General features: G+C 40.9%; 2 protein-coding genes across 2 annotated transcripts; both read right to left on the reverse strand.

The window, feature by feature from the left end:
* Positions 1 to 1,073: 1,073 nt before the first annotated feature.
* On the reverse strand, positions 1,074 to 9,184 carry LOC137945469 (receptor-like serine/threonine-protein kinase ALE2). The gene is made up of 14 exons (XM_068791366.1): positions 8,494 to 9,184; positions 7,252 to 7,362; positions 6,957 to 7,139; positions 6,727 to 6,785; positions 5,756 to 5,819; positions 5,389 to 5,610; positions 5,194 to 5,280; positions 5,016 to 5,099; positions 4,801 to 4,908; positions 3,997 to 4,368; positions 3,627 to 3,911; positions 3,061 to 3,453; positions 2,747 to 2,990; positions 1,074 to 2,261 (listed from the first exon to the last, which is right to left on the reverse strand). Exons 1-14 carry the CDS (start codon positions 8,561 to 8,563, stop codon positions 1,541 to 1,543), a joined length of 3,003 nt encoding a protein of 1,000 aa, XP_068647467.1. The 5' UTR covers positions 8,564 to 9,184; the 3' UTR covers positions 1,074 to 1,540.
* Positions 9,185 to 10,591: 1,407 nt separating this feature from the next.
* LOC137945434 (zinc transporter 4, chloroplastic-like) lies at positions 10,592 to 13,525 on the reverse strand. The gene is made up of 5 exons (XM_068791327.1): positions 13,218 to 13,525; positions 13,028 to 13,085; positions 12,162 to 12,874; positions 11,911 to 12,060; positions 10,592 to 11,694 (listed from the first exon to the last, which is right to left on the reverse strand). Exons 1-5 carry the CDS (start codon positions 13,230 to 13,232, stop codon positions 11,389 to 11,391), a joined length of 1,242 nt encoding a protein of 413 aa, XP_068647428.1. The 5' UTR covers positions 13,233 to 13,525; the 3' UTR covers positions 10,592 to 11,388.
* Between the last annotated feature and the right edge of the window lie 723 nt (positions 13,526 to 14,248).

The following is a 14,248-nucleotide window of genomic DNA, read 5'->3' on the forward strand; positions in this document are numbered from 1 at the left end:
ATTCCCTTCCCGACAAATTCGTTCTGGAGAACCACTGGGATCTTCATTTTGCCGAGTTCTGACAACGACCCAATCCCACTCAGCATCAGCTGCTGTGGGGTTCCAATTGCACCTGATGAGAGTATCACCTCACTTGGTGATCACTCCATAAGAGTTTTACCTCTTGTCCCAAACTGAACCACTGAAGCCTGAATAAAACGTACGGAGGTTAGCAGGATTGCCAGAGAAGAGAAGATTGGCAGCAGTGTTCCGAAGCCCCTTCTTATCGAAGGTAGTACCACCCACCTTGGTCCCATACAAGGTGATCGTAGGTATACTCATCGAAGGGCAACACACCTGCTTGCAGAAGTCCATGAAGGCCTCTTGTCATGGCGCAAGCTCTGACCAGATAATGATTGCTTCTCAATCCAAGGATTAGTCTCCTGCACCAACTCCGCATCCCGGCCTGCGTCCCTCACTGTTTCTGCTTTTAGCATCCTCTTGACGAGGAAAATCCATGTAACAAGCACTCTTAGCACCAGTAGATGCATGAGCTTAGTCACCTGCTTACTCATACTGTTCAGTTAGTTAATAGTAAACAAAGCTAAAAAGTCTAAAATCAACTGAGAACGAGCAGCAGAGAGACACAGGTTGCCGTCCATAATCATGACGCAGAAAGGTCGAGGATGTTTAAGCCAAAAAGGTGATTTACTAATCGTCGAACCTGCGCAGGCGCAGGCAGAGCCCAACAGATTTCGAGTCTTGTCTCCTTAACCACTCGGACATATTGACGCTTAGAAATTACATAGGACAATTATTATTACTTGTTCATGTTAATTCAATTTTGAGCACGCAAACTGTGACAGTTTTCAGTTTGGACCATTTGCGTGCTCCGTGATTATGCATATACCTTACATATGTGACATAACACTTAATTATCTACAATTTTATTATATTTTAAAATAGGAAAAATTAAATATGAACCTGAGTCCATCTAAGCTTTATTGCACCCAATTAATTAAACATGAAATGAATAACTTAAAATTTAGCTATTCCACACTAGTGATCCAATGTCACACTGAAGAATAGAACAGTGCTGCAAAAAGAAGCCATTTTCAATTAAAACTGTGATTCATTTCCGTAAATTAAGTTCAAATGTGCTTCAACTTAGTAATGCCTGCAGAGAAATGAAAAAGAACAAAAGAGAACCAAAAAAACGAGGGCTGTACTCAGAATTTGATAGTGGCAAATCTGCCTTCAACTAAACAAGGAAGACTGATTGATCGCCCACCAAATGTTCCTTCAATATTACGGATGAGGCCTTGAGATGATCCAACAGTTGCTGTTGTTATTCCAGCTACTATACACACAAAATCCGGATCATAGAGTTGGCAGTTCTGAGATCTCAAACATGTTGGATATCATCAGTGGTCTTTTTATTAGCTCCCTGGTCTCAAACAGACAAATGTGTGTTTACCGATCGCGAGCACTGTGGATCCAAAAAGTTCACTTGCTTTCCTATCTTGCATGCCCAAAAACAGACATGGTTGAGATCTTGAACTCATGAGTCAGAAGAGAAAACTCCTAACGGCCACCTTTGCCCTCCATCTGACCCTCTCCTCCACAACTTGAGGGGAAGCCCATGTTCACTCACACTCCCCCTTGGAAAGCTTCTCCACCAAGGCTTGCTTCTCTCTGTTCTCAACGGGGCAGAGCTAGAATGCCTCCTAAATGACTCTGACCCCTGTCTCACTAATTTCGTTGAGGTGCTAAATATGTCTGATGCTGATAGCGCCCTCTCAGCCTCGGGCCTTGACTCATCATTTGCAAAAATAAATGAACGAGTCTCTGGAATCTGACCTGGACCTCTACTAATAACAGTCTCTGCACTTTGACCAGACAGATCCGCTTGGCTACTATGGTCAAATCCTTCTTTCTTCTCTTCATTCTCATTACATACGAGCTTTAAGGCCTGAACAACCTCACCCATAAATGGACGATGAGAAACCTCGGGTTGGACACACATGGAAGCAATTGCAGCCACTTTAGCCACACTATCAAATGGCAGAGCAGTCCCAAGAGCTGGATCTATAATAACCTCCAAGCCTTCCTTGCTTGTGAGAAGAGGGCGGGCCCATGTCACTAGATTCTCTTGACCTGGAGGTTGTGACATGTCCACTGGTTTTCTTCCTGTTAGGAGTTCAAGAAGGACAACACCATAACTGTAAACATCACTCTTCACTAGAAGATGGCCTGTCATTGCATACTCTGGAGCTACGTAGCTGAAAACCAAGAAACCAATATGACTTTATGCTCCATCACCAACATGATTAGAAAAGAAGTAAAAATCTAGAAACCAATATGACTTTATCCTTATAATCGAGATGACTAGAAAACATGGGAAGGATTTATAAGCCCAAAACTCAGCCACTTCAAGGCCTCTTCATATCCAACGAGTAGACAGTTACTAAACAGTTAACTAGATTTAGGTTTGATTGAAAGTTCACCAGATTTCACCACCAACAAGGTTTTCCAACATCCAGAGCTAAAAATAATAAACTCTCTCTCAATATGAAACCCATTGGATGTAAAAACCTTATTTCTGGCATTGTGACAAGCCCTAAGTTATTTAGTTCAAAGAAAGTTGCCCTAAGTTTAACAACAATTTGATTATCATTCAAGAAAACATGGTGGTCCAGGTTAGAAGATAACCATTGGCTTTCCTAAGGATCTAAAGAAGGACAAAAAAGGCAGTAACTTTTCATACCCAAAAGTTCCCATAACACGAGTTGATATGTGCTCGTGCCCTTCATCCAAAGCTGTTCTTGCCAATCCAAAATCAGAAACTTTTGGAGTAAAATCATACTCTAACAAGATATTACTGGACTTGAAATCCCGATGAATCACTCGAGGACTTGAGTCCTCATGAAGGTATGCCAGACCACGAGCTGATCCAAGAGCAATTTTCATTCGAGCCACCCAATCCAGTGGTGCAGTTTCCTTGTCAACACCTGACCACAAATTTATACTGAGATTAACTTCCTACAAAAAATTAGTAAGTAGAAGAAAAAAAAACAGTACCATGCAAATGCGATTCCACACTGCCATTTGGGATGAGTTCATAGACCAGACATCGGCTATGCTCTTCTGTGCAAATACCAATCAACTTAACCAAATTCCTATGATGCAAACGGCCAAGCATCTCAACCTCAGCCAAGAACTCTCGGCTACCCTGCTGATCATCTCTCTTGAGAACCTTAACAGCCACACTTGTTCCATCTTCAAGAATTCCTCTGTAAACAAGACCAAAACCACCTTCACCAAGTATTCTTGAGTCATTGAAATTGTCTGTGGCCCTCTCAATCTCCACCAGGCTAAATGCTTTAGCTGATCCTGTATATGGGGCAATACTAGAGCCAAAAGAAAACGATGCAGAACTAGGTCCACTGCCCAAAACCGTAGATCCAACCCCACCTATTGTAAAAAAAACAGTAATGAATTATTATTAAAATAATGCAAAATTTAATCATTTGCTATATCAAATATGCACCAGAGACCTTGTGCATGGTTTCAAGGGACAATCAGCAGCTGAGACACAGGCTCAGCCCACAATTACATGCTTTACTAGATATCCCCATATTTCTTACCTGGTGCTTTTCCTGGAGCAACTAAATTCCGTGGAGTTGGTGAAGGCTGGCTGCTCGAGCGCCCACGTTTTAAAAACAAAAGCCAAGCAGCCCCAAGGAATAAGACAAAGATGATAGCAGATGACAGAACTATAATCGCAATTAGGCTACCAGCAAGTTTGCCTTTCTTTTGCTTTCTCACGTCAACTCCTAGAGGCTTTATTGCCCTTCCATTTTCATTGTCACTGTATGGACTGTCATCAATACCAATGTTTGAGGGTGCCACAGGAGGAGGAGGAGGAAGTCCTGTCCAGGATAAAAGTACCAAGATGAGAGGATTCAGCATCTTTGGGTGTGTGTGTGTGTGTGTAACATATCTATTAAGTCTAACCTGGATAACGAACATATAACACATCGTAGTTGCCAAAGAAATTGGTTTTGATAGCAACTTGCTTGTGCCAGAATTTCTGATAGGTCAAGAATGCTGTAGTGTTATCAAACATTTGTCCAAGAGGAACCAGATCGATGAGAACAATGGTCTTATCTGGCTGTTGACTAGCAGCATTTGCTCCCATTATTCTAACCTGACTCTGTTTCATGAAAGCGCCAGCTGCAATCTCCTGGGAAAGTTCAGAAACTAAGGGGAAGAATGTGTAGAGCGGAACGCTAAGGCGAAGCCCAACTTGCATGGGCCATACACAGCCACAGGGTGACCCAGGAAGGGTATTCGTTAGAGGATCAGAACATGTCAAAGCTGCACAGTCTGCAACTCAAATGAATCAATCTGTTAAAATCACCAATAACAGATACCAATCACATAAATGGAGGGATTTGGGAGATGATTTCATGGTGTCTATTTCAAATCATTCTTGCTAACCTTTCAATATTTAGACAATCTCCAGATATGTAAGCAAGATTATCATTATAAGTAAAAAAAAGAGGCAAAAAAATATTAAGCTTGATGGCCTTTATAGATGTATTCTTCATTTCACTTTTTGTAAGATATGGAGATGAATATGAAAAAAAGCTCAAAGATATGATAGACAACTTAATAGAATATTATGAGGTATTTTTGCCACTTCATCTTTCCAGATTTCATAAGAAAAGAAAAAAAAAGAAACTACAGAAACTCTGGAATTCCTCAAGTACCAGTGACTACGCTAATAACACAAACACAAAGTAGGTATTGGGCTACCTTCATTAGGTGGTGGTGGTGGTAATGTATGAACAGGTGGTGAAACTGGTATTTTTGGCTTCTTCAGGTCAGAACCTGGAGGAGATATTGTTCGAGAGTTAAGGGGTCCTATATAAATAAGAAATGCAGTTAAACCGCTTCAGTTGCAGAACAAAAAGACAAAAAAACACTAGTAATAATTTTTTTTTTAAAAAGGAGAAGCCAGTCTCGTATACTTAGCCTGGATGGAACAGGTGAAGGTGCAGGGATTCTTTTCTCAATCTGTGGAGAAACAGGAGACCACATGGGTGAGAGAGGACCTGAAATTCAGCAGTTCAATCAAAAGTTAACGTAATATAGTACAGAACTCAAATCAGTGTTGTTTAATTTTGGGCTATCAGAGCATTAAAACACCTTCATTTGCTGGTGGAGGACCTTGGGGACTTTGCCTATGCTTCCTAGGTGAAACCATCTGAGGGTGTGAATGAACTGGAGTTGTTGCTGAAACATCAAAGAAAAAAAAATGAAAAAAAAATGTTAATTGGACATTCAAATTAGTATGACTTAGAAAATATAATTTGATTAGCAGCTATTTCAGCTAAAACCAACCATGTGTGTGGTAAGATGGAGGAATGGAGTCCGAATGTGCTGAAACAGGACTTATGGCTCTCATCCTTGGATGCTTGTGCAATGGCACTGATGATGTAGGAGCAGAGGCAGGACGATGAAACACTTTCCTATGTGGAAGATGAGGAAGTTGACTAGAAGGTGCAGACACATGAACATGTGGTTCATTGGTTTCAGGTGCAATAGTCACTACAGGTGATAACCCTGCAAGAGACAGGAAAAAGTTTTTATAAACCTTTTGTGCGGAAAAAAAATCAAAACAACAAAAAGGAGGGATAGAGGGGGGCTCGAGTCGGGGATCTTTTGGAAGGTGACAAGTGGTTGAATATTGGTTTCGAAGGTGCAGCACCTGGTACAACATGTTGCCCATGGTGATAAGAGGGTCCGGATTCCAACATTGGAGGAGAAGAAAGGTCTGCAATTAAGAGGTAAAGCTAAAATTATCAGAAACAAAACATAATCTATAGTAAAAAGGAGTTAAGAATAGTCAGAATTAGGGAAGATGAACTTCAACACTAGGACAGCCACATCCAAATGCATATAATTCAAGCAAATGTAAGTTTAGTAGTTTCAGACAGTCAAACATATTCTTAGATTTTCTCCAAAAAAAAAAAAAATTACTAGATTTATAGCAGAATAGTTGTGCCCATGAACTACAGTTGAAAGAGAAGCTTTAGTCTGTTTAGAGAAAGCTGTTTGCAATCAGTTTTTTATTGGGTAGAATTCAGAATGTCATATTGTTTTCATTCTAGGTTTAAGTTTTATATTTAGAAAGTCAAAGAATATTAGCTTATTGTTTATGTGCTTTAGTGCTCCTTATTGTACAATTTTTTTTGTAAATAAATAATTTATTTAAGGAGGTCTGCTTGTCAACTGACAACTGGATAGATTACTTTTCTTTTCTCACATTTTCTCCTCACTCCTTATATTAACTTTTTTGTCATGAATTCAATTAGATTTGACTAACAAGTATCCACTTTTGTGAGCAGAAAGGAACAAAACAAAAACCAGTGGGCCAAAATCAATTTCCTCACACTGGTCATGTCATTTAAGAGGCACCAAAAGTTCGCCAAGCTGCATTTATTTCCCACACAGATACCTACCAATTGAAACTTCTTCTGTTACACAATGAAGTAGACATTTAAAACGAAACTGCACGCAACCAACTTTAGCATACCACCGTACAACGAGGATGTAAAAGAGCAGTTCTATTCTATATCATATACCAATCTAAAGATATATTTGCATGCCAGTTTATAACGTTGACATCACAGACGCACAATAGTTGAGAAGGATAAGAGAAGAAGACTTAAAGTACAGGCCTTGGTGTTTAACAGGTGGCGTGTGTAGCAGTTCTCTTGGCAGAGATGGATATGGTGCTGTAATTTTAGAACAAAAAGTGTGTCAAAATCATATCAAATTAGAAATTGATCACTATTTATTTTCTTTCTTATATAGGTTGTAAGATCAAACTTAACCATCATGAAAAAGGATATGCAGTAGTAAACTTCAACAGATTAAGTAGTTAATAGACATATATTGGAATATACCTGTCACAACATGTCTACGAGATTCTTGATTTCCAGAAGAAGGAGATATCAGCCTTGATTGCCTATGCCCTGTTAAATGATGAAAAGGAGCATTTTCAGGCAAGGGCTTTATTGTCCCTTGGACAAATGGGGGATCAGCAGCTGTAGTTGGAGGCGATGCTCTAGGAGACGGTAAAACTGATCCTGTGTTGAATATAAAACCACATTAAATCCAGCTATGCCTCTGGGATGACGTGAAAATAATCAAAAAGAGGAAACAAAAGCAATCATAAAAAGCATATTAATCAATCATTACTACTCTTGTGTATTGGCATTGATAGTGGTGCATTGCCCATTGGTGACTTGGCTTGATATGTAGGTGCTATTTCCCTTGAAAGAATCAAAACACCGATCGGTGATAAAGACCCTGCAAGACAGCTCCAAACAAAAATAAAAAGAGTACTGAGAATAATCTCCAAGAATAAGTCAATCTTAATGACAAAATGTTACATAAATGAAAACTTCATACAAATGTAGAAAAAGGTAACAAAGTGAACAGAATGCACAACTATTTTCAATTTTTTTTTAAAATATGTAGTTTTTCCTATTCACAATATTTTGAAGCTAAGAAACAAGTAACTGAAATTCCACAAGGCATGTGACTGCAGATGCAACTGAGTTCATCATTCATTAGGAAAGTAGGAACATGTAAGGCAGATTGGAAGCAAACTTCCTTGCCATGTAAAAAGATGCTATAAAAACTAATCTAGTATCTCATTTGGTACAAAGCAAACTATAAATTGGCACACATTTGGTTTCTCAATCTTACTAACGAAATTGACTTTTACTTATTTCTTTTGAACAACAAATTAACTTAGACTTATGAATAGCCGGTAAAAACAGATTCTTGGGAGGTTAGGAACAGAAGGACATCGGAAAAAGTGAAGGAATTAGATGATTTTAACTATTTAATGGAAGGGCTCAGCCAAATTGAGCAAATCACTCGAAAAGAATCAAAATTGGGGATGGATGAGGATAGAACAGGCTATCCAGAAACAGACTTAGGAAACTTTTGAGTTCACACGGCATTACTCATGAATTTGATCATGATATACAGGTAAACAACAGATATTGCATGTTAAGTCAGAACGAAGTTATAACCTCGCAAGATTTTGAGAATTTACAACCAGACACTGCTCTAAACAATTCAGCCCCATTACAAAAGATTACTGAACGAACTGATGTAAGAATAACAAAGATTAACAGAACCGAATAGCAAAATTACGGGTTTCGACACTAGTTGCTAAGCAAATGATCAGAGTAAGACTATTACAAGAGAAATATAAAGAGGAGATCGGATCCAGTATGTATAGTTTTTTTACCATGGAAAAACAGAAAGAGTCGCATACACTCAATGACATGAAGAAAGAGAAACAAATCGATTCAGACAGATGATCACATCATTTCGAACAGCCGTCAGTCACTGAATCTCAGAAAGTAAAAGATGGCACGAGCACAAAAGGAATCCATACAATAGATACTGGAGTCATTCTTTTACCTCGAGATCCATGGAATACAGAGACAATGAAAGCCCAGAAGAACACCGAAAGAAAAACTCGTCGCCTCATTCTCTTTAATTTCTACCTTGAAAAACACAAGCCTCTGATCCCAACCAACCACCAAGAACAGGAAAAGAGCAATCTATAGTAACCCATCTGAACTAAAGGCGGCAGTATCCACAAACACTCCTCGCAAAACCCATTCTCAGACATAGCAGCTACAGCTAAACAAAAGAAACCCCACGAACATGGCATAATAGGACAATAAACCCAGATAGGGATTTGTGCACCCTAAAAATTTCTTTTGAGAGCGGGTAATAGCAATTGCTTGAGATTCCCATGCAAGCGACGGTTTCTCCCCTCATGACTGAATAAAGGGAATTAACACACAAGGCTTTGAGAAAGAGAGAGAATGCTCTTTAAAAAGAGAACAGAAGAGAGAGAGAGAACATAAAAGTGGAGAGATGTTGATGGGAAGAAGGAAAGAGAGCAAGTGATCCAGTGATCCAGTGAGAAAAAGATTCTCTTCAGTCCAAAGAAAAAATATTTACTAACACAATTCCATAACAAATAATCATGGTGGGTGTGATTACAGGCTCCGGTTGAAAACTTCTGGTTTGTTAAAGCTGATAGCTTGACCTTCTTCTCTGTCACTGTTTTCTCCTTGTCTGCATTAAAGTCTACCGAGTATGGTTAGAGTCAACAGCATTTCATCTCATTTCCACTGGCTAGCCTTTTGTAAAGGCTCATTACTTCTAGATAATTCAGCCGAGCATCCTTTTAAGGAACATCATTACTGAAGTTCTACAATTTAAGCTTCTCCTATATGGTGAGAGGCAAATAAGAACTATCGCTCATTGCATTGAACTAACTTGTAGGCAATGTTTCTAACAGTAACAACAATAATTACAACAACCAGTGATACTGCCTTGAAGATGTCATGTATTGATATTAGATATGGATCTTGTCAATTCTTGTAGACTGTAAAAATACTATAAATTGAGAGTTCCAGATGCCTAATAGTAGAACTTGGAGCCATCAATGCTCCTTAAAAAATTTCAATATAAAATTTCAGTTAAAAAAATGGACTACTTATTTACTCAATGGCCACGTAGAGATTTCTAATGTAAGATTTTGAGTTCAATTCTTACCAGTGTAAAAAGGTTTCCACATTCCAAACAAACAAAATAGTAAAATAAACCATAACCAGAAGGCCGGAAAGCTGATGGCTCATTCTTGCTCACACCTGCTTTCATTACGGATTCTTGGCATTCAGAAGCTTCTCATCATATCATCGACTTCTCATACATAAGAATCAGCCTCATAATCCATCTTGTTAGCCTGACTTGAACTAAATTACGAAAAAGCCATCAGTAAGAACCTGCAGATGTCAGGTAGTAACAGAAGGCGTCGGCAGCTGAAGCGGCAGTAATACAAAAAGATATACCACGGAGGGTGACGGAAGCCCACCTGCTCTACACAGCCTTTGTGACTTTCTGAACCAACATCTACCGCAACCCCAGAACTCTTTTAATGGCGGACACATTGGCTTTAGCCGACTGTCAGGAGGTTTACGGGCACATTTTTGTCACTTGGGGGGAGACGTAACGGCCAAAGCAGTCTATTTAGATTAAAGGATTCAGATGGGTACCGCCCCCGTTTGGACAGTTTTGGCTGGCCATGTCCGGTTGAGAACTCTAGGTCCCAGTGTCTGCTGCTTCAGTGCCTTTTCCGGCAAATAATGATGGTTTAAAGGGGGAGTTACACCAGTCGTGCAGGGGCCCGCAAGGGGTGAAAGCAGTCCGTGTGTAGAGTAGGTAAGTTTGCTTAAAGAGTTGAATCAAAAGGACGAAAAGATAAAAGTTTTAATTGATGGTAATTCATGTGAATCTACATGGGCGAGCACAGGGCAAGCACTCATATTTGACCAGACAAACTGGGTTTTGTTGATTTGGCAAAGCTTGACTACCATTGATAGGAATGGACAGATCTTGCAAGGATATAGGCAGCTTGTGGCATTCTCGCAGGGGCCTACTGCCAGCGCCCTTCAGAGCGTTGCCATTTGCGTCAAGTTCCAGAAAAGACACACAGCTCTGCTTTCAGATATACCGTATCGCGTTTGACTATTTATCCGTTTTACAATTTTACAGTACTCTTACAATAGACAGAAATTCCGACCCTCTTGAGAGTTCTTTGTTTGCCAAATGCTGCACATGGTTTGTTCCAAAAAAAAAAAAAAAAAAATGACAACTAAGAAACCCCTCCAACCCAATCAACCTCCCAATCTTCAACGTCTCTCCAGGATCATTTCCTTTTCATTGGCCCTAAAATAGAGAAAACGAAAGCAAGAAGAAAAGGCTGGTTCGGCCACGTGCAAAGGGCACCCCTCCTCTCCAGTTGTATGGAAGTAAAGGGCTTTTTGCAGATATTGGGTCCGTAAACCACTTTCAGTAAGGCTGAGGGGACGATATCCTTGCAACCTTGCACTGCGATTATTCCATTCACATGCATTCACTTCCAAGCAATCTCTATAATAACATTCAATGGATTTGATTATTGTTACAGTACGCTGTCACTTGGAACCATTTACCCATCCAATGCCACATCAATGATGAATTCGCTACCCAACACTGCGCTTTAAGTTGCACGGAAAAAGTGGCTTCTAAAAAGACCTTCAGCTGTAAATGTACGGGAAAGAACACAATCGATTTCCTGTAAATCTAAAACCCTAAAAACCGATCATGGGTGTAAAAATGGAGAAGAACAAAAGATGATTTTGAACTAAATGATTCTATTCTCAAAAGAATTATAAATACAATTCACAGCTCACTACATCCAACCCAATTGAACATGGCAAAATTACAGAGGATGAAGGGAGGACTGGACTACCATTGTTAAGCCCAGATGGCCAGAGAAGACATGAGACCAGCGCCGAGAAAAAGGGCAAAGTATGAGGCTACCTGGAGCCGAGGATTACAGCTCATCCGCTTGCTGAGGAAATCAGCAGCTATGAGATCAACCAAGGCCATGTACACAAGAATACCTGCAGATATTGAGTCCAATATGCCTTCCACCACTAGTGCTCTGGGACTATCTGGGTTGTAGTAGGACGATATTCCCATTCCTACAGCCGTCCCAAATGGGGTTGTGATGGCGAAAAAGCATGCCATTAGAGTAGCTGAAACTGTCTTAAACTGGGCCTGCATCCACCATGTTTTATATCAAAATGTGAGAGTCATAAACAGAATTGAGAACCCCTGAAAATTCATCTGAAACCACTGTAACAAAGTTCAAGATGGCACGAGCACAATCATGGCTTATTGTTTTATTACATTTTCAGGAGTGAGCGTCTCGCCAAGAACTCTCACATATCAGGTAATTCTGGAGCGGTAAAGATGATAAAGAAACCGTAGTACCTGAGAGATACATCCCCCCAATGCAAACCCTTCGAAGAACTGATGAAAAGAGAGAGCAGCAATCAGAGGACGTATTGTGCATGGGCTCTGCGATACTCCCAGTGACAAACCAATAATCACCGAATGCGACACTATCCCTAGCTCTAGTATCTGCAGATCCACAACAAAATGAAGCCAATATTACAACAATTGCGAGTTCCTGCGCGCTTTCGGTTCAGTAGCGACAAATGCGAATACTGTTTCGAAGTTACCTGCGATACGACGACATGGCGGCCGTGCTCGGAGAGTCCCTCGTCGTCATCGTCGTCTGCGCCACCGTGACAGTGTCCGACGTGCACGTGTCCCACCTGCTTCCCTGGCGCCACCTCGCACGAACGTTGCCCGTGCGGGTGGCTGTGCCGATGCGCGGCGGCGTGCGCATGCATTCCCACAATGTGCATGCCCCCCGCCTCCTCCGCGAAAACGTTCCCGTTCCGATCTCTACCGATTTCTGCCGGAACGATTCCGGATTCAATCGCTACCTCCGGAGCGGAGGGCAGCAGGGGACGCTTTTCCAGCTTCCGCTCATAAAACTGGGTCGCGACAAAATCGACCAACAGGGTGCTGAGCGACGCCAACATTGCGATGAAAGGCGAGAAGGGGAATCGCGACCAAGGCACTCGTGGAAGGCACTTGCTAGTCAGCGCCTCGCCGCCGTCGGGTAGCATGTGAACGAAGCCGGTGGCGAGTATCACGCCGGCCGCGAAAGCCTTAGCTGCGACGAAAATGTTGCCATCGGTTTGCAAGAACCGCTGCTTTCCTCCGAGGAGAGGAAGTGCGACACCGGCAACTCCGGCGATAAGAATTGCCGCGATTGCGATTAACTTGAGGGAAAACGCGGCGAAATCGTCGCGGCATTCGTCAATGTCCGTGCCGCTGCAACTCTTAGCAGACAGCGATTCTGATACTAAATTCGTTAAAGCATCTGAGCGAAAAGAAAACATATTCGAATGAATTGCATCACCATGTAAAATATAAGGCCAAGCCAGATACTGATACAGGAAAAAAGAAGAAGAAAAAACCAAATTTCAAACACCTCAGACAAGATCTTTTGTATATTATAAAAGAGATCTCTTACCTGAAAAAAATTGCGTTTTATTCCTCACGCTTGTAAAGTAGACCAAGGGCTCTAAATCCTACAACAACGAAAAAACACCAAATGGAATTGAATCAGACTACCAAATCCGAAAAAATAACAGTTTCAATTTTTCAAGCCTCTGTGCCTCATTCGTACGCAAAAGCCCCGAAATAATTACTGCTCCATATACCTCGAAAAACGACATCGGTGTTTTTCTTTTCCTCAAAACCAGAGCTCGCAACTCGCAACTCTCAAATCCTAATACTCTCCCTGGCGGAAACCAAAACGGAAGAGAGAAATCAGAAAAGAGACGAAAATCAGGAGAAGCAGAACCCAAGTTCCGGGTGCGGCACGGTTTGCGTTATCCCACGCACACACCAGGGCTATGACTCTGTTCTTCGGAGGCAGCAAATATAGAGCGAGGAAGATGTCGACATTTTTAAAGGGTGGAGCTCTAGGGCAGGCAAGAGACTTACAGGAAAGACTTTAAGAGCGATTCATACCAAACGGACGAGCAGGAGAATGTCGACATGATGGAGATTTTCGCCCCTATTTTTATACTTACTGTACTTTTCCGTCGACCTTTACTCCATTTTTTTAAAAGTAATTACATGTGTCGATCGCAGAGACAATCGTGAAGGCATAGAGGGAAGTTTTGGAATCTCGTGTCTTAATTTAGTAAATTGTCTCTGCACGCCGCCACCGCTTCTGGGAATAGAAAGCCACCATGAATGGCGAAGTCCAAACAACATCAATACGACAAGGTTGAAGATATACATCCGCCATTACCTCCTGTTACACTTCAAGATCTGATCCATTATATGCATTTTAATCATACTTTAAAACTAATATTTAAATTATAGTTATAATAGTAATATAACTAATTTTAGTAGGTGATGACCTAATAATCATATTTTAATTTGCTTAATTAATTACGCTTTTCAGTTTCTCCGTAATCTTTTTTTAATAGATTTTGGGCATCTCCTACAAGGCGAAAACAGTTTAGCTACAATCTAGTTTGGGATCCGATTCTTGTGGGGGAGAGCGCACGGAATGTCGACATTGTGGCGAAACGTGTTTGGGCAGCGGCCGGTAAGTGTTGCGTCTGTTTTTAAGGTATTCCTACCATTGTTTATGGCATTAATAAGAGACCAAATTCAGTTTTTGACTCACTCACCTATCCAGCTCGGTTACAACGGCCCAATTTAACCTGACTCGAGA

This window comes from Aristolochia californica, unplaced genomic scaffold (genome assembly GCF_029961685.1).
Source record: "Aristolochia californica isolate CCGP_79_NKW_82.1479 unplaced genomic scaffold, dmAriCali1.0.hap1 SCAF_12, whole genome shotgun sequence".
Classification (NCBI taxonomy): Eukaryota; Viridiplantae; Streptophyta; class Magnoliopsida; order Piperales; family Aristolochiaceae; genus Aristolochia; species Aristolochia californica.